Here is a 20,590-nt window from a genome sequence, read left to right as displayed (position 1 = left end):
AGCGCGTAACGTGTAATAATCGCCTGTCCTTGATTGCAACACGCACTATTGAGTCCCAAACTGCCTCTGGAAGCAACATCAGCACAAGAACTGTTCATCGGGAGCTGAATGAGATGAGTTTCCATGGCCGAGCAGCCGCACACAAGCCTAAGATTACCATGTGCAATGCCAAGTGTCGGCTGGAGTGGTGTAAAGCTATCCTCCATTGGACTCTGGAGCAGTGGAAACACAATCTCTGGAGTGAGGAGTCATGCCATCTGGCAGCCCGATGGACGAATCTGGATTTGGCAGATGCCAGGAGAACACCACCTGCCCAACTGCATAGGGACAACTGTAAAGTTTGGTGGAGAAAGAATATTGGTCCGGGGCTGTTTTTTCATGGTTCAGGCTCCTTAGTTCCAGTGAAGGGACATCTTAACGCTAGAGCATACAATGACATTCTAGACAATTCTGTGCGTCCAACTTTGTGGCAACAGTTAGGGAAGGCCCTTTCCTGTTTCAGCAACACAATGCCCCCATGCACAAAGCGTGGTCCATACAAAAATGGTTTGTCGAGATCAGTGTGGAAGAACTTGACTGGCATGCACAGAGCCCAGGCCTCAACCCCTAATCGCTCAACATCAGTGCCTGACCTCACTAACACTCTTCTGGCTGAATAAAAGTCCATATAGCAATGTTCCAACATCTAGTGGAAAGCCTCCCCAAGAAGAGTGGAGGCTGTTATAACAGCAAATGGGGGACCAACTCCATATTAATGACCATGATTTTGGAATGAGATGTTTGACGAGCAGGTGTCCACATAGTTACTTTTGTCTATATAGTGTAAAAACTGACTTAAGCATTCAAAGAGGAAATCACACCAGGGTGAAAGCTGTCTGCTAAAATCAGAAGCTGGCATTTTAGAAAAATTTAAGAAAGGATAGGGGAGTTCTTGGAATGACTGCCTTTTCTTTCCTTCTTATACTCTCTCCCTCTCTTTTCTCCTTTCCTCTATCCCTCTTAGTTAAGGGAATACAGCAAAAAGCTCTGCCTCTCGATGGAAGGAACGAGGATGGAATTTTTGGGGGTCGGTGTGTGTAGCCGGAAGCTGGGCAAGAAAGAGAAAGAGCGGGGTAGAGAGAGAACACAGTGAACCCCACTCTCAAACCTCTTCAGCGTAACAGCCTGTATTAAGTTGTTTGGCACACATTGAAGAACAGGGCAAGAGACGGAGAGAGAAGAGGCAAAACAGAGCACCTCTCCCCTCCCACCCCTTAGTGAACCAGTCTAAATCATACTGGTTATAAGTGCTGTTGTTCTGTGAGTGTGATGCTGGTCAGACCGACTCAGGCGCAGACCTTCAAACCTTGCGGAGCTCCTCTCAGATCCTAAGCAACCCTGGAGAGCCTAGCCATCTACCCCCAGAAACTCTCGCCGCAGCCACCGCTCACTCCCTACAGTGACATGTACCCTGAGGAGAACCGTGGGGGTGGAGGGGCAGCCTCCATTGACTACCTGGAGGGAGTGGATGACTACACTGCCCATGCCCCTGGCCTCGTCCCCTTCTACAGTTCCTCCACCGCGTCCCTGGATGCCCATGGACCCCCCTCGGACGGCAGCCTGCAGTCACTTCTGTTTGTGCCCTCCACTCCCCAGCTCAGCCCCTTCCTCCTCCACACCAGCCTCCCCAGCCAGTCTATCTACCTGGAGATCTCCTCCACACCCGTAAACAGGTGAGTGATATAACTGTCTTTGACCCTAATGGGGGGGGCAAGAGTTAATTATCTGGCTGAATGTGTGGCTCAGATAGCTGTACTTGTACCTAGGTGATCAAATCACATTTTATGGATAAAATAGCTTTATTTATACAGGTTTTTCTCATTGAGAACATCTTTTCCAAAAGAGACCTGGTCCAATAGCAGCAGGGGAACAACGTTTCAGACAGAACAACTTACATACACTAACACAACATTAAACAAAATTATAAACACACATACAGTACAACAAACATTTAACGTTAAAAACAAGTTTGACTAAAGACAGCTGGCCTAAAGACTCTTCTATGATTATATACATTGATCAAGTGTTTAAACTCCACCAACGAAACTAGATCATCAAATGTTAAAATGTTCAGGAGAGAATTCCAGGACCACGGGGCTAAGTAACTGAAACTATTTTGACATGACCTGTTCTAATTTTTGGTACTGTTAGAAGCAAATGAGAAATGGGACCGTAATTGATATTTATTTACCGACCTGACTAAAAAAAGAGATAAAATAGCATTTTACCCAATATGGACTTATAATCCAGTGTATACCCGTGTTTAAGCCTACGCCAGGTCAATGACGACCATCCAACAGTGCTGTAGAGATCACAGTGAGGTGTTGGACGTACTTACAAGCCCTTGTAAGTAATGTGTAAGAGAGTGAGATCAGTGACCCTATTCCACTCCATTTGATCGGAATGTTCGTTAGTCTTAGTGTTAACTCTTGTGATGTTAGTTTTAGCAGTGTTGTTTGGACAGTGTGCTGACTATGTAGTGTTGTTCAACAGCTGCTGTTTCACCTGTTTTTTTTCTTCACCAGACCTCTGATTATGTAATTTGTCACAGAGCATTTCAATAGACATGTCATATTTTGCCCCATATGATTGCTTGGAGAGAAATGGAGGGATAGTCTACATTAATTGACATAGAGTTTAGGTTTAGTCTTTTTCTAATTGTACGCTTCAATTGACTGTCGTTACTCCACATTATGTATTTGTCTTCCTGTGATCACATTTTGTTATTTGGCTCAGTGTACTTTTGTTTCTCTAGCATCCTCTAAGTAGTCTGACAAACAATGACAGTCAGACAAAATAAATACTTTAAAACTAAACATGTACTCAGGACTTAGTTTCATAACACCTTTCCAATAATGTTTTGTCCTCAAAGTGGGGTATTATGCTCATTATATGTGACGTTACTAGGTGAGTTTCATTTTAAAGTAAAACATTCATTATCAGAAGGGAAATATTTAGGCTGTTGAAAAGCCTTAGTTACGGAGCTCTAATTCCTCAGATTAGCGACTTTGCTAGAGACCTTGAGAAAAGAACAATATGTAAGAACAACAAAATGCACACGTACAGTTCATTTCCTGAATGAGGTGGAGACAGAACTAGTTCCTGGGGGGATAATAGAGGAGTCCAAGTTGCTGCTGTTAGCTATAATGGGCTTGAGGGATTGAGGGGCTCAATGGTGTTGTCGACCTCAACAAGACGAAGCTGCTATTCCTCCTGGGGAAGGCCTGCCCGGTCCAAGACCTCTATCACAGTTGACAACTCTACGATGTCGACTTTCCAGAGTGCAAAAACCTTTAGTGACCCTGGACAACACCCTGTTATTCTTTGAAAACATCAAAGCAGTGACTCGCTTATAGAAGTTCATACTCTACAACATCCATAGAGTATGAACTTTCTTCACACATGAAGCGGTACTTGTAATCTCCCGTCTGGTCTACTGCATCTCTGTTGGCCATCAAACCCCTGGAATTTATCCAGAACGCCGCAGCCCACTTAGTGTTCAACTCCACTGGTTCCCAGTCAAAGCTTGCATCCACGACAAGACCATGGTGCTTGCCTACGGAGCAGCAAGGGGAACTGCCCCTCCCTACCGTCAGGCTATGCTCAAACCCTACACCACAACCCCGAGCACTCCGTTCTTCCACCTTTGGTCTCCGGGCCGTCCCACCCCTACAGGGGTTCAGTGCCCTCTTAGACCCGTCGAACGTCTTCTCTGTCCTGGCACCCCAAAGGTGGAATGAGCTTCCCCCTGAATCTAGGACTGTAGGTCCGAAACCCTACCTCTTCAAAGAGTATCTTAAATAAGACATCCCTTATCCCCACCCCCATTGTATGAATTAAACATGTACTTCTGTTTTCCTACTAGCACTAACTTTGCTGAACTTCTTAAGTGTGGAAAAATGTACATTAACACGACTGATGTAGTTGTCTCACCTAGCTACGGTATCTCAAGATGAATGCTCTAACTGTAAGTCACCGGATAACAGCGCCTGCTAAATTACTCAAATTAAATGTCACCTCTTACAGCTCTTTATTGAATGAGAAAATATCTTTGTTTGACTGTTGTGAGATTTCTATCGGAGAAACTGATGTTGGTAATTTCAAGTTTTGAAAGCACTTAGTTTCAATTTGAGGCAGAGGTCATTGGAGGAGTATGTTTTCAAAGAGAACCAGCACATTTGTGTAGCCCAAACATCCCATTTTGAATGAATGAGTTTGCAAAAGTTTTTTGTGATGTCATCTTGAAAAGAAATTCAAAGAACAACTCCAGGTTGATTCGTCCCAGAAAAGCCAATCATCTGACCATCCTGACCAACCCTGTGTTGCAGGTCGAGTGTGGTAGCCAATCAGCAGTCAGTGTCCCAGGAGGAGCTCAGCAGCGCCTCCGACACTGTGGTGGAGTCAGGGTCAGGCTCAGGTTCAGGGCCAGGGGTCGGTGTGTTAGAGATGGTCAAGGAGACTAGGTACTGTGTGGTCTGCAGTGACTATGCCTCTGGGTATCACTACGGAGTTTGGTCCTGCGAGGGCTGCAAAGCCTTCTTCAAAAGGAGCATCCAAGGTAAGCCTCTCATCCCTACTATTATATCCCACTTCAAAACATTTTACTCCTTCTATTCACTGATTCAGAAGATGCACTCACGACCAAACTTTTTAAATTCATATCTAAACCCTCTTCGCAATAAGGGTGCCACAAAAATACCACGTAATTCCCCATTCAGCACTGTACTCTATTAAAAGTAACTTATCTGACTGGCACCCAATGTTCCCTCTAAGCTGCGTGCGAGCAGTAGCCCCACAAAGCTCTCCCGGCACTGCCATGCAGAAATATCAGCCCACAGAGAGAAGCACGTTATTGAACTTCACTCAGATTTCTAGAGTAGTAGTCACGTTGATCTCCAAGGCATTCCTAGTCGATCGCCAAACATTTCTGTAAAATAAATATTTTAAAAATAAAAAAATGGTTTCAGGCTGTTGCCAGTAGGTGTACCGATTCAGCTGCCCTGTGTGCCGGGTAGGCAAACTGTTGCCATTTTTTAACCATTTCATGTGTTTGAACGAACAAACCCTGCCTTCCTGGTGGGCCCAGTGAGAAAATCAAGTGTACTATAGGGCTACCGCTTGCCAACTAGATGTCTCAGATGACCGTGTCTGCAGTAATGTAGCAGACATAAGAAAGCTACAGCAACATTGATACTGTGAGATTTAAAAAAAATAAAAAAATACCATGATGACAGAGAGACTATTAACAAATACAGTGAAGAGCTGCTGTTTTTATGAGTGTGTTCCAGTGCAGGCTGAGGTGAGGATGGCTAGAAATAATGTTTGGAACGGAGTTAATTGAATGACAACCATGTATTTGATACCATTCCAAGAATTCTGCAAGAATTCTGCTCCAACCATTACAATGAGCCCAATTAAGATGCCACAAACCTCCTGTGGTGAGTTCATGTTTAAGTTCTTACTCAGAACTGTCAACACTTTGATAAGTCATAAAATGCGCATTCTTCCTATATACAGGGCTACAACAAGCACTGCATCAGTAATAAATTAGTAGGAAAGTGAAACTACAGGCTTGCGTTGTAATTATTCACCGCTTGGGTCTTTTTTAACATCGAGGAATATACTTTTTTTCCCCCATAGGAGTAACAACATGAATTTGTGCAAGAGGCAAAAATAATGCGGTGCGACTCAAGTTTCGGGTCCCTTTTTGGTCAGTGGAGGAAAGGAAGAGGGGAGGGATGTTGAGAGGCGGACCCTGAGTCTGCTGCTCTCTCCCTCCCTGAGACTGACCATGAGATGGAGGCACCAGCAGCCCAGTAAAATAAAAATAAAAAGCAAATGCTCACTCAGCTGTGCCTCACAATAATACAACAACAGATCTAGTACCAGTGTGATCATATAGAGTGGGGCAAAAAAGTATTTAGTCAGCCACCAATTTTGCAAGTTCTCCCACTTAAAAAGATGAGAGGCCTGTAATTTTCATCATAGGTACACTTCAACTATGACAGACAAAATGAGAAAAAAAATCCAGAAAATCAAATTGTAGGATTGTTAATGAATTTATTTGCAAGTGATGGTGGAAAATAAGTATTTGGTCACCTACAAACAAGCAAGATTTCTGGCTCTCACAGACCTGTAACTTCTTCTTTAAGTGGCTCCTCTGTCCTCCACTCGTTACCTATATTAATGGCACCTGTTTGAACTTGTTATCAGTATAAAAGACACCTGTCCACAACCTCAAACAGTCACACTCCAAACTCCACTATGGCCAAGACCAAAGAGCTGTCAAAGGACACCAGAAACAAAATTGTAGACCTGCACCAGGCTGGGAAGACTGAATCTGCAATAGGTAAGCAGCTTGGTTTGAAGAAATCAACTGTGGGAGCAATTATTAGGAAATGGAAGACATACAAAACCACTGATAATCTCCCTCGATCTGGGGTTCCACGCAAGATCTCACCCCGTGGGGTCAAAATTATCACAAGAACGGTGAGCAAAAATCCCAGAACCACACGGGGGGACCTAGTGAATGACCTGCAGAAAGCTAGGACCAAAGTAACAAAGCCTACCATCAGTAACACACTACGCCGCCAGGGACTCAAATCCTGCAGTGCCAGACATGTCCCCCTGCTTAAGCCAGTACATGTCCAGGCCCGTCTGAAGTTTGCTAGAGAGCATTTGGATGATCCAGAAGAAGATTTGGAGAATGTCATATGGTCAGATGAAACCCAAATATAACTTTTTGGTAAAAACTCAACTTGTCGTGTTTGGAGGACAAAGAATGCTGAGTTGCATCCAAAGAACACCATACCTACTGTGAAGCATGGGGGTGGAAACATCATGCTTTGGGGCTGTTTTTCTGCAAAGGGACCAGGACGACTGATCCGTGTAAAGGAAAGAATGAATGGGGCCATGTATCGTGAGATTTTGAGTGAAAACCTCCTTCCATCAGCTAGGGCATTGAAGATGAAATGTGGCTGGGTCTTTCAGCATGACAATGATCCCAAACACACCGCCCGGGCAACGAAGGGGTGGCTTCGTAAGAAGCATTTCAAGGTCCTGGAGTCTCCAGATCTCAACCCCATAGAAAATCTTTGGAGGGAGTTGAAGGTCCGTGTTGCCCAGCAACAGCCCCAAAACATCACTGCACTAGAGGAGATCTGCATGGAGGAATGGGCCAAAATACCAGCAACAGTGTGTGAAAACCTTGTGAAGACTTACAGAAAACATTTGACCTCTGTCATTGCCAACAAAGGGTATATAACAAAGTATTGAGAGAAACTTTTGTTATTGACCAAATACTTATTTTCCACCATAATTTGCAAATTAAATTCATTACAAATCCTATAATTGTCACGTTCTGACCATTATTTCCTTTGTTTTGTCATTATTTAGTATGGTCAGTGCATGAGTTGGGGTGGGCAGTCTGTTTGTTTTTCTATGATTTGGGTATTTCTATGTTTCGGTCTAGTATGGTTCTCAATCAGAGGCAGGTATCATTAGTTGTCTCTGATTGAGAATCATACTTAGGTAGCCTGGGTTTCACTGTGTGTTTGTGGGTGTTTGTTTCCGTGTCTGTGTTTTTCACCACACTGTACTGTTTTGGGTTTCGTTCATTCCACGTTTATTGTTTTTGTATTCAGTTGTTCATGTGTACATTTTCGTATTAAAAGAACCATGGACACTTACCACGCCGCATATTGGTCCTTTGATCCTTTTCGCCTCTCCTCTTCGGAAGAAGAGGAGGAAATCCCTTACAATAATGTGATATTCTGGATTTTTTTTCTCATTTTGTCTGTCATGGTTGAAGTGTACCTCTGATGAAAATTACAGGCCTCATCTTTTTAATTCAGAGAACTTGCACAATTGGTGGCTGACTAAATACTTTTTTGCCCCACTGTAGCCTAGCTCAAGATTTTAAATGTCATTTTAAAAAATGGCCCGAAAAACAATCCGTTGGCAAGGCAAATCAAGCAAAGCTAATATGCGTTGATAATGTATTGGGCCTATAGCTTACTGCACAAACTTCATTGCTACAGTACTGTTTTTAATTGGTTAATGTTGCATAGGCTTATGTTTTTAAATGTAATGTTAAAAAAAAAAATTTGACCGTTAGATTGCTGCTTGCATTTTGACTCAGTGATCTTGACTCAAAAGGTTGGTGATCACTGTTTTGAGTTTCCTGTTAACATTATAAATGTTTCCCTTTACTGTGGCATGTGATCAAATCAAAGCAATATTAGCCACTTTCAATGCAACGTATGGAAACAAAATGAACTATGCAACAGATTTTGTTGTAGGCAGAACACATCGGAGTAGGATTCTATTGCATTGACATGCACTACTCAGCCCATACTCTACACAGACCAGTGTTCAGTCAGAGTTGCAATCAATCAGAGTTGCAGTAGTCCTATATGCAAATGTACCATTACCATATATGGATCTGTGCCATTTACGTTGAACTGGATTGTGTTTACAGCATAAGTGGTCGTGACTAGATGTGCTTGTTTTGAGATCAAGGCGAGAGCTGCTAGTAGCAACGTGTGCACATTTTGTTCATGTCCTTTGCTAGATAGTGAGTTATTAGCCCAGTTATAGATAATTTGTAGTCAGTAATAGGGGACGGATTGCTTCCTACAAGAGCACAAAATGTGTCAGGTAAAGAGCTTTTAATATGCTAAATAATTTAATTTGTCTGATTCTCTGTAATAATGGTATGAGAATAATAATGCATTCAATAATGCATTTTTTTGTAAAGTGCTTTCTTGCATCAAACAATAGATTTTAAGTGGAAAAACAGGTTAATGTCAAGCCCTGCATGTTTTTTTCAAAAGTCTCATGGAATGTAGGCCTAAATGAACACCACACATTGGCTGCTACTGTAGGCGGAATGATAGAACAGCTATTTCCCTGTTAAAATTTAATGGAATGCATTTTCTTCATTGTTTTTGATGGTAGTCCACTCTGGTAGGCCTACATTATGATCAAATAGCCACAGTTGCCTACATGGACACTGTTAAAACTGCCTAAGTGTTAACAGTGTTAACAGTATACGCATGCTGTAAGTTTTCACAACGGTCAAGTTTGCACTCAGCAGACCTGACATTTGCTCAGTTCTGGGAAAAAATGAGAGGGAACATTGCTGGCACCCACTGTGGGCACATGAATATTATTGAGAAATCAACCTTGACATTGGCTGTTAATTGTTTCTGGTTCCCAGCCAGCTTCAAACTTCTTACAGACCATCTAAGTTTAACTGTCATTTACCAGGACCACTTTAGTGATATTGCTAAAAGGTACATTGGGTGTAGAGAAGGAACTAATCAAAGAGAACAGAATGACCTGAATTAAGGGAAAGTATAATGTTCCTTTCATATCTGAATGAGAGTCTGTAGCTTTTTTTGCAAGTGTCTTGTATAGTAGGTATTATGCCATAGACAGTTTATTATTACTGAAATAGAACATGTTGTAAAACCATATTCTAATGTGCTTTCAAAGTTTAATATGCTATCCTAGGTAGCGGAGTTAATTTTACCTTGTACGGCAGAGGAATCTTAAATTACATTTCATGACGTTCCGAGGGGGTGGACATCACACAACAAAATACACACAATCAGAACACAGTAGTCTCATGGTAATAAAACAATGTAGATACTACAGTTGATTTCACTCTATGCCAGAGAAATATGAAAAAGCGGTATAGAGTGTTCCTCTGTCAAATAACCTCAAACTGTGTGCCAGTCCCCGTGATTGGATCACAATAAACTTTTCTTCCAGGTCACAATGACTACATGTGCCCTGCGACCAACCAGTGTACCATCGACAGGAACCGTAGGAAGAGCTGCCAGGCATGCCGCCTCAGAAAGTGTTACGAAGTGGGCATGATGAAAGGAGGTGAGCAAGGGAACACAATAGTGCTCACGTGTGTGCCCGCACACACACACACACACAACTTACGGTTTGGTTTGGCTTGCCTCAGTAGTGTGAAAAGGGTAGTATTAGTTAAGACTGCTTGATGCTGAAACGACAGGCGGTGTGTGGCTAAGCATTGTGTGTGCAGATAAAATAGAGACATATTTTACCATGGTGTAACGGTCATCGTTGCGTGAAGAAGGATTGGACCAAATCGCAGCATGGTAAGTGTTCCTGATTTTCATTAACACTAGAACAAAATAACAGAGTGAGAAATGAAACCGTCCTGTCAGGTGCAGAACACTAAACAGAAAACAACTACCCACAAAACACAGGTGGGAAAAGGCTCCCAATCAGAAACCACGATAGACAGCTGTCCCTGATTGAGAACCATACCCGGACAAAACAAAGAAATACAAAACATAGAAAGGTGAACATAGAATGCCCACCCAAATCACACCCTGACCAAACCAAAAAAGAGACATAAAAAGCTCTCTAAGGTCAGGGCGTGACACATGTCCATGAACCACTTTTCTCTGATGGATGTAAAGAATTGATTAGTAGCCTACACACCCACAGTTTTGATTTAATACTTCATGAATACACACATCCATCCATACACATACACACAGTGAAATTCTACAGCAAGGAAAATATATGAAGTTATACGTGGGAGTAAGAGTGTAAATAGCGAGATAGGTGTGTGTGTATGCGTGTGTGTTCGTTACTAACTCTACTCTAAACTCCAGGCTTGCGAAAGGACCACGGTGGGCGGGTTCTCCGGAGGGATAAGCGGCGTGGTGGCACTGCTGGTGACAACAGTGTCCTGGAGCACAGCAAAGCGTCCCCTCAGGATAGTAGCAAGAACAGCAGCTTCGGTGGTGGTGGAGGAGGAGGAGAAGGGCGGCTCAAGATCACCATGCCTCCTGAACAGGTCTGAACATTTTCACTGGCTTCCTCCATTTTATATATCTCCAATGTAGACAATGTAAACAATTCAGTTAATACAAATGGATATGTAAGTGGAAACACAAAGTAACAAACAAAGTACCAGGATTATTATCTTCCTCGCTAGCAATCATAACCAAGGGTAAAATCGGAATTAAATGCACGGTGCCAGACTTCCTGCTCTCCTCTCCCAGGTGCTGTTCCTGCTGCAGGGTGCGGAGCCTCCAGCCCTGTGTTCTAGTCAGCAGTTGGGCCGTCCCTACACAGAGATCACCATGATGACCCTGCTCACCAGCATGGCTGACAAGGAGCTGGTACACATGATCGCCTGGGCTAAGAAAATACCAGGCAAGAACCTAACACGGCACGGAAATTATACAGTGTCTTCGGAAATTATTCAGACCCCTTGACTTTTCCCACATTCTTATGTTACAGATTTATTCTGAAATGGATTAAGTGACCAGTTTTCCTCAGCAATCTACACACAAAAGCCCATAATGACAAAACAAAAACAGGTTTTTAGATAATTTTGCAAATGTAAATAAAAATAAATGTTATTTACATAAGTATTCAGACCCTTTGATATGAGACTCGAAATTGAGTTCAGGTGCATCCTGTTTTTCTTTGATCATCCTTTAGATGTTTCTACAGCTTAGTTGGAGTCCACCTGTGGTCAATTCAATTGATTGGATATGATTTGGAAAGGCACACTCCTGTCTATATAAGGTCCACAGTTGACCGTGCATGTCAGAGCAAAAACCAAGACATGAGGTCGAAGGAATTGTCCGTAGAGCTCCGAGACAGGATTGTGTCAAGGCACAGATCTGGGGAATTATACCAAAAAGATCTGGGGAATGGTACCAAAGTCCACAAGAACACAGTGGCCTCCACCATTCTTAAATAGAAGAAGATTGGAACCACCAAGACTCTTCCAATAGAACCTTCTAGAAGGACAACCATCTCTGCAGCACTCAACCAATAAGGCCTTGACTGTAGAGAGCTAGACGGAAGCCACTCCTCAGTAAAAGGCACATGACAGCCCCCTTGGAGTTTGCCAAAAGGCACCTAAAGACTCATTGCATGAGAAACAATATTCTCTTGTCTGATGAAAACAAGACTGAACTCTTTGGCCTGAATACCAAGCGACACTTATGGAGAAAACCTGGCACCATTCCTATGGTGAAGCATGGTGGTGGCAGCGTCATGCTGTGGGGAAGTTTTTCAGTGGCAGGGACTGGGAGACTAGTCAGGATCAAAGAAAAGATTAACATAGCAAAGTACAGACAGATTCTTGATGAAAACCTGCTCTAGAGCACTCAGGACTTGGAAGGTTCACCTTCCAACAGGACAACGACACTAAGCACACCGCAAAGACAACACAGGAGTGGCTTCGGGACAAGTCTCTGAATGTCCTTGTGTGGCCCAGCCAGAGCCCGGACGTGAACCTGATCAAACATCTCTGAAGAGATCTGGGAGCAACACTCCCCTTCCAACCTGACAGAGCTTGACAGGATCTGCAGAAAAGAATGGGAGAAACTCCCTAAATACAGGTGTGCCAAGCTTGTAGCGTCATACCCAAGAAGACCAGATGCTGTAATCACTGCCAACGGGGCTTCAACAAAGTACTGATTAAAGGGTCTGAATACTTATGTAAATGTGATATTTGTTTTGATAAATTAGCAACATTTCTAAACTTGTTTTTGCTTTGCCATTATGGGTGGGGTGTTTTGTGTAGATTGATGAGGGGGAAAAAAACGATTTAATACATTTTAGAATAAGGCTGTAACGCAAAAAAGTCAAGGTGTTTGAATACTTTCCTAAGGTACAGTATATGATGTTGTAACATGGCTTCTATAGTACTCATTATCTCTCTCTCTCACACACACAGACACACACAGAAAATACACACATACAGAGTAGACTCCCACAGAATCCTCGACTTCAGCCTTCATATGACTGCTTACGCAACCACTTTCCTCCTGTATTGGCAGGCCTTGGTAGTGGCAGTGACCGGCTGCTGAGGTTGCACACACACACACTGGGACATTACAGGCATTAGGTTGATGATTACAGTCACCATCTCAAAGGGTTGTTTGGGCATAACCTCTGCTACCCAATGGAGCCACACACACACACACAACCTCCCTGTGACACTGTCTAAGTAAAAACTGATGTTATGATGTCCCAGTGTGCGTCAGTAAGAACCCAAAAGCACACCCGTTTTAGGAGTCGTTAGCCATGTACAGAGAGGAAAAATGGAAGGGAATGGGATGTAATTGGATATGAATTAGGACAGCTGAGTTGTGCTGATAAGGACCCATGCCAGGCCAGCAAAGGGATTGCAGATTCACAATGGCTGTTACAATTCACAATGGCTGTTATGTGGCAAGGTTGTAATAAGTTTAATACATAGCATTTATCTTTACCTAAGAATTCAGATCAGAGAAAAAACATTATCCTTGAAAAATACAACCATCATATGATAATATACATATTGATCTGATTCAACTTGAGGCTTTGTCCAGTCAACCACAGATTAAAGGAAATCATCACTTTCATTACTTTACATTTGCAGTGTGTGGGGGAGCTTCTATTCTTTGAATGACAATTTGACTATTAAATGAGAAATGTGACCATCTTAAAGTGGTTAATGTATGGTTAATGTATGGTTGATAGTGGGTTTATATATGGTTTGACCCCAGTGTGACTGTCTCCTGTACTGGTAGGTTTCCAGGAGCTGTCTCTCCATGGCCAGGTGCAGTTGCTTGAGAGTTCCTGGCTGGAGGTGCTGATGATCGGACTCATTTGGAGGTCCATCCCCAGCCCTGGGAAACTAATCTTCGCCAAGGACCTCATACTTGACAGGTGAGTACATACACACATAAAATATATTGTATAAGAAACCAATCTAAATTGTAGATGTCCATTTCGCATCTTGTGTGTGTACGTCTACTGAAGGCCATGTCACAATGAGCCTAATTATGATAGTCCCATTGAGAAAGAAATGCACTGTTTCACCTGCACAAGTCCACATCATTACACTTTAACGTTGGCAGAGGGGAGTGAAATGTCATCAAAATGGTGACTCTTGGGTAAGATGGAAACAAAATGCAAGACTGCATGAGAGAAAGGGGGGAAAGACCGAGAGAGGGAGAGGAGGCCAAGAGGGCGTATTTTTCACGCACAGTCTGTTCCCTTCATTTACCCCCACCATGTTCAAAGTAAACAAGTTTCACAGAGCTGCAGGCCCTTCCTAAAGGGAAAGAGGGAGAGGGTGACATGAAATAAGGAGAGAGGAAGAAGGGCTGTTACTCTCTCGTTAATGTCTATGATGTTCTCATTTGATCTGAGTTTTATTATAGAGCATTACTTCTGACACCAGGTCCATAGCTAGCCACTTTGACATGATGAGTAAAATGGTGCAGGAGAGGTGGGAAGGCTAGTTGAGTTAGGGGGCAACTATCAAACGTATTCTAGATGGCTGTTCTTCAGAAATACTGTGTGATTATTGTTCCTACCCTGACCACCATCTCTGGTCCAGTGCTGCAGTCGCTCAGAGTTTCACTGTACTTTACTTATGTCTCATCCCGACTCATATGGAAAATAAGAATTAAAAATGAAGTGTATTTGCACAAAAAGTAATTAGGAGCCTATCTGATAAGATTTTTTATGTTTTACCTTGTATGTCAGTAATGTATTTGTATATGTGTTAATTTACACTGAGTATACAAAACATTAGGAACACCCGCTCTTTCCATAAGACTGATCAGGTGAAAGCTATGATCCCTTATTGATTTCACTTGGTACATCGACTTCAAACATTGTAGATGAAAGCGAGGAGACCGGTTAAAGAAGGAATGTTTCATTAGTTTGACCCTTTTTCATGATATCCAATTGGTAGTTATAGTCTTGTCCCATCGCTGCAACTCTCGTACGGCCATGGGAGAGGTGAAGATCGAGAGCCATGCATCCCCCGAAACACGTAAAATGCAATTGTGTTCGTTGTCCGTAGTTTATGCCTGCCCATACCATAACCCCACCGCCACCACATCAGCAAACCGCTTGCCAACACAAAGCCATACACATGGTCTGCCAAATTCTCTAAAATAACGTTGGAGGAGGCTTATGGCGGCTCAATTCTCTGGCAACAGCTCTGTTGGACATTCCTGCGGTCAGAATGCCATTTGCACTGTCCCTCAAAACTTCAGACATCTGTGGCATTGTTGTGACAAAACTGTACATTTTAGAGTGGCCTTTTATTATCTCTAGCACAAGGTGCACCTGTATATTGATCATAATGTTTAATCAGCTTCTTAATATGCCACACCTGTCAGGTGGATGGATTATCTTGGCAAAGGATAAATGCTCACTAACAGGGATGTAAACAAATTTGTGCACATCATTTGAGAAAAATAAGCTTTTTGTGCATATGGAGCATAATCTGGGAACTTTTATTCCAGCTCATGAAACACAGGACCAACACTTTACATGTTGCATTGATATTATGTTCAGTGTATAAGAAAAGTGTATGTTTTGATAATGTAACCTCTACAAAATACATGCTTTTCTTATAGGTTTTGATTTTTATAAGTCAATGTATAACAAAAAAAACATGACAATTACTATATTTGTATATACATTTTCAGGAATGAATTTCCATTATGGCATGTGGATGTATCTACAAGGTCTCCCATCAAGGGTTTTAACCCCCAGCCCTGTTTAGCTTTGATATTTGTCACTTACTATTACCAATGTGCTATCGTGTGAATGATTGTTGAGGGATCTCCACTTAATAATGAGAGAGATTCAATGCTTCTTTCGAAGTCGTTCCTATCCTTCTCCCTCCTCCTTCACATCCCCCTCTCCTCCTCCTCCCCTTCCTCCTTCTGCTTTCACCCTTTCCTCCTGCTCCTCCTCGTGGCAGACTTGGCTTCTTTCTTCAATAAGTGTAACGTTGTGTGCGACTCACTTCAGACAGTGCTATGCAATTGCTTTGAAATGTGTGTATCTCATGTATGTGAGACCTTATTATACAACTGGAACATGTATTTCATGTCTAAATGTTACCCATCCTTATAAGTCAGATATTACAAGAATCTAATATGAATCTTGTGTGTGTATTTGCTGCCATATGTATTACTTACAAGTTCTAGGTGGAACATACAGGAATCTTGTTCAATTATTCTGTATCTTTTCCATATGGGGGATCTTTGACCTCCAGGAGTGAAGGGGACTGTGTGGAGGGCATGGCTGAGATCTTTGACATGCTCCTGGCCACTGTGTCTCGCTTCCGCATGCTCAAACTAAAGCCTGAGGAGTTTGTGTGTCTCAAAGCCATCATCTTGCTTAACTCTGGTGAGTGTGTTATTTTAAGCTATTAAATATGCTTTGCTTAGTATGTTTTGTTGTGAGTGTGACCTGAGTTCAATCCTGGGTTATCCTTGGCTGTGATTGAACATTAAGTGTGTATGATAGAAAAACATATCCATTAAGATTTTTTTGGTCCAATCACAAATGTTTTTCCTGTTTGAGGCAGATTCCGACCCGAGTTAAGCGCACGTAAATGGAACGAAATTCCCTATTTATGCACATTTCTCTCTTTGCTATTCACCCGCTATTCATTTGGGTTGTAGATCAAAGAAATGAAGATGTGGTGGTGTCTACAGATACTCCGTATTCTGACCTTGACTGAATTCCCTCATAATTCCACCATCTTTACTGGTGACGAAACAATGAATAAGGTCGAGCAACCTGTCGGTTCCAAGTGGAACAACATCTCATTTCCTTTCTCAGATAGAAATAACACCATCCTCCATGCACTGTATTTTACAAATTAAGAATAACTAAGTAAATGAGTAAACCATTTGGATAAGGAGATTGTATAAATGATAATTGTTTTTAGATCTATTTTACCGTACGATCACTGTAGACAAATGGGAAGCCATTCTTTTTTTACAGTGAAGTTTATGAAATGCTGGCCTTACAAGGATGACGTTTGGAGACCCAACCTATAGGCTCCTGTAGCCATGCACAAATGACAGTATAGCGCCAAACCTACTGAGTTGATATACGATTTCACTCTATTTTTACAATTTGTATCTTGCTAAATATTAGTCACCTTCAGTTCTACTGCCCCACCAAGCAAAAAGGCAGTAACTGCTCATAGTGTGGAACTGACAAAAATCACAGTAACTTTATGCAGTTACTGCTTACATGACCCCCATTTTCTCCAAAACACAATACAATAGAGGAAGGATATTGTCCACATGATTAAGCATGTATTTCATGTTCGCAAAAATGTCCAACTAATTTTTTACCAAATGAGCAGTTACTGCCTTTTTGCTTGGTAGGGCAGTATACTCACATAGGCCTTTAGTGTTAGTTTCCTTACATTTTGCATCATTCCATTACATAGTTTACCTTTCTTTCCTCTGTCACATTTGTGTGTTGTCCTGAGGATCGCTGGCAATAGTGGATCATATGTCACGACTTCCACCGAAGTGGCGGTCGGCGTCGTCTTCTAGGCATCATCGATCCACTTTTCATTTTCCATTTGTTTTGTCTTCCCACACACCTGGTTTCAATTCCCTCAATATATGTTGTGTATTTAACCCTCTGTTCCCCCCCCATGTCCTTGTCTGGAATTGTTTTATTGTAAGTGGATGTGCACGTTATTCTGGTGCGCGACGGGTTTTGTACCCGTTGATTGTTTGTTCTGGATGCCGGTGGTTTTCTGTATTAAACTGCTCCGTTGTAAACCCAGTTTTTGCTCTCCTGCGCCTGACTTCCCTGCCGCCAGTACGCACCACTTACATCATATTATAATTTCGGACACGTAGCCTATTTTTATCATTATGGAACACAGGCCATAGGTAACAGTTTAAACCTGGAGCCTGGCACACAGTTCACGACAACTGGAATGTTATCACAGTTCTATGATTAGTGAGAATTATTAGGGTAGATTTGTGGGACTACTGTTCAATTGTAAACATTTGTCATCTTCCAATATTTAATGGATTGAACAATTGACTATGGCAACTTTCAGGATGAATCAAGCCACTGTATTTTTGGTTCACCAATATTTTATGCTTAAAGACTGCAAACACCATTTTTTCCCCCTTCATTATTTATAAATTACTTTCCTAACCCTAAATTATATACAAGATCAGAATATTTTTAAATCTACCAATTGGTGCTGAAAAGGAGACGAATGTCTGTACTTAGGCCTACATGGCTTTATTTCATTGATCCCTAATATTCTAAACTGTTTTTGTCCATATACTCTGAGTCTGTAAAGAAAATTCTAACGGTACACCAAATTTAAATGGTTGGCTTTAGATAAATGTACTGAAAATGCTATTGAATGAAAACTACACTATAAAATCTGTAGGCCAGCAAGTGGAAGGGTTTTCAGTAGGTGAATTACACTAATTCAGCTCTTGCAAGGGAACCACACCTGCAAAGCCTGCTTAAATGTCTGAATAGCAACTACTCATAAGTGCGTAAGAATGGCGGAGTTTCCTAAGTCTGAATCGGCCACTTTCTGAACATGGTGTAGAACTAATGCATTCTGTTGCCCTTTAGTAAAAGGATGAACTCTGTTTTTATGCCACTCAAGAGCATTTGCTGTGAACAGAATTCGTTATTTCTCAATGTACCCTATGACTGTTACCATGACAACTGGGCCAGCTGTTCTATGTGTGTTGACTGAGAGAAAATTCTGTTTGTTTTGAGACTGACTAGTATGTAAGAGTCAGAAATACCTTAGCAATGGGTGTTGTTGCAGGTTTCTGATCTTATTAATTGCTGAGTTAGCAGTTGCTGCATTGAGAACATCAGGCTCTTCCCTTTTCCTTGTCTTTGTCTCTTTTTTTCTTTACTTAAAACCCTTGTAGGTACAATAACCTCTCCTCGGTCTCTCTCCTCATTCCCTCTAGGTGCCTTCTCCTTCTGTTATTACTCTGTGGAGTCCCTCCACAACTGCCCGGCGGTGCAAAGCATGTTGGACAACGTCACTGACGCCCTCATTCACCACATCAGCCAATCAGGAGCCTCGGTGCAGCAGCAGTCCAGACGGCAGGCCCAGCTCCTGCTCCTGCTCTCACACATCAGACATATGAGGTGAGGAGGGCACTCTATCTAGCGGAGGAGCACTAAGGAGAGGGGGGGTATTAGGGGAGTGTGGTTAGGAGACTGCTGTTTTTCTTACACATCACACATTATATGAGGAGTTCAAACTACACGAGGGGAAACATGCTCCTGATGATGTAAATTCAGATTCTGAAAGTCGAGGCGCAGTTTAGACCTAGGCAAAGGGAATGTTCATATTATCTGTCAGTTATTATCTGTCAGTATGATCATCATTTGGTTATACCCATAGATTATATTTCTGTGGTTATCAATATCCCCTCTCACTCCTCTTCTTTTCTCCTCTCTGTAGCAACAAAGGCATGCAGCACCTGTACAGCATGAAGTGTAAGAACAAAGTGCCTCTGTACGACCTGCTCCTGGAGATGCTGGACGCTCACAGGATCCACTCCCCAGGCAAGGAGGCCCAAGCCTGGGGACAGGCCAAGGGGGAGCCCCTCTCTACCAAATGCTCCAGCATAGGACCCAAGCAAGGCAACCAAGATACCCAGCTCAGAAGCCCCGGTCCTGGGGTACTCGAGTATGGCACTCCACACTCTGACCGGAGCCCCATTCCATGATGAGATATAGAAATAGGTATTTGTAGATATGGAAGATGTAAAAGTCCTTCCATGCGATATAGTATATGTAGAGAAATATTGACATTTGTGGTGGTGAGAGTAGATAAAAAAATATATACATGAATTTGTTATTTGTAATTGTTTAGAATTTATGTGAATCATTTAATAGATAGTTAAAATGATTTAGCAGAGATCCGTTGAATGTTTAGAAACGTTCGCATTTTGTACTGGCTCACGACGGACTGCAATGTGCTCCTTCTCACCAGATGTTGCCTTTCACAACATTCAGAAACTTTTGAGTGAAGTGTTTTCTGTGGCTTTAGCAGCATAGACTCTTGATAGAGAGCAGCTCGTCAATGTTGATCAATGCATTATACCCTGTGAACATGAGCTTTGTGTGCCTTGACCAAATTTCCCTGTAAGCTAAGCTAACATATGGAATTGTTTTAAGATTGCCATACCAAGGATCATTTAGCTATTTGATTGTGAATTTTAGAACCCCTTAAAGTATCAAAAAATAGATAAAGAATTATTGGATGAAACATTGAATTTGGCATTACTGCTATTAGCCAATAGAAATGCATTGAATAACACTACACGGAACAACAGATAGTACCCCTTAAAAATCCGAAAGGAAGTTTGTGCTGAAGTGTCTGTCCAATTTTTTTCCATGTATTTATCCCCTTATTTTCAGCACTAAACTATCTTCATATATACTTCCATTAATGTTTTGACAAAATTGGATATTTAAGGTAATGTATTACTGCATATGTAATTTATATTGTACAGCACTCTTACAGCATTTCAGTTGATGGACAGCAAATAGTGTTTTATGGACCATTTTATATGGTTCAAAAACAGAAGTAATGTAGTAGCCCTACAGTAGAGGTGTCATAACACCCATAAAACCTAGTGGCCAAACAGGGAAATGGTTCCAATCGTTTTTCCACGTTAATTTTTCCCATAGGGGATTTTAGAGACAC

At 42.0% G+C, this 20,590-nt stretch overlaps 1 protein-coding gene across 1 annotated transcript; it reads left to right on the top strand.

The window, feature by feature from the left end:
* The first annotated feature begins 1,443 nt into the window (after positions 1-1,443).
* Positions 1,444-19,716, top strand: LOC135505737 (estrogen receptor-like). Its single transcript, XM_064924825.1, has 11 exons — positions 1,444-1,712; positions 4,368-4,597; positions 9,817-9,933; positions 10,701-10,885; positions 11,094-11,247; positions 13,626-13,764; positions 16,121-16,254; positions 18,188-18,208; positions 18,346-18,357; positions 18,837-19,020; positions 19,340-19,716. Exons 1-11 carry the CDS (start codon positions 1,444-1,446, stop codon positions 19,605-19,607), a joined length of 1,713 nt encoding a protein of 570 aa, XP_064780897.1. The 3' UTR covers positions 19,608-19,716.
* The last annotated feature ends 874 nt before the right edge of the window (positions 19,717-20,590 follow it).

This window comes from Oncorhynchus masou, chromosome 19 (assembly GCF_036934945.1).
Source record: "Oncorhynchus masou masou isolate Uvic2021 chromosome 19, UVic_Omas_1.1, whole genome shotgun sequence".
In the NCBI taxonomy this organism is placed as follows: domain Eukaryota; kingdom Metazoa; phylum Chordata; class Actinopteri; order Salmoniformes; family Salmonidae; genus Oncorhynchus; species Oncorhynchus masou.
This window is presented reverse-complemented; position numbering and strand designations above follow the sequence as displayed.

Bases quoted from the DNA above. Each gene is read 5' to 3' on its own strand.
- LOC135505737 (XM_064924825.1), top strand. From the start codon at position 1,444: ATGTACCCTGAGGAGAACCGTGGGGGTGGAGGGGCAGCCTCCATTGAC. The intron at 1,713-4,367 runs GTGAGTGATATA...CCTGTGTTGCAG, and splicing joins TCCTCCACACCCGTAAACAG to GTCGAGTGTGGTAGCCAATC. The intron at 9,934-10,700 runs GTGAGCAAGGGA...TCTAAACTCCAG, and splicing joins AGTGGGCATGATGAAAGGAG to GCTTGCGAAAGGACCACGGT.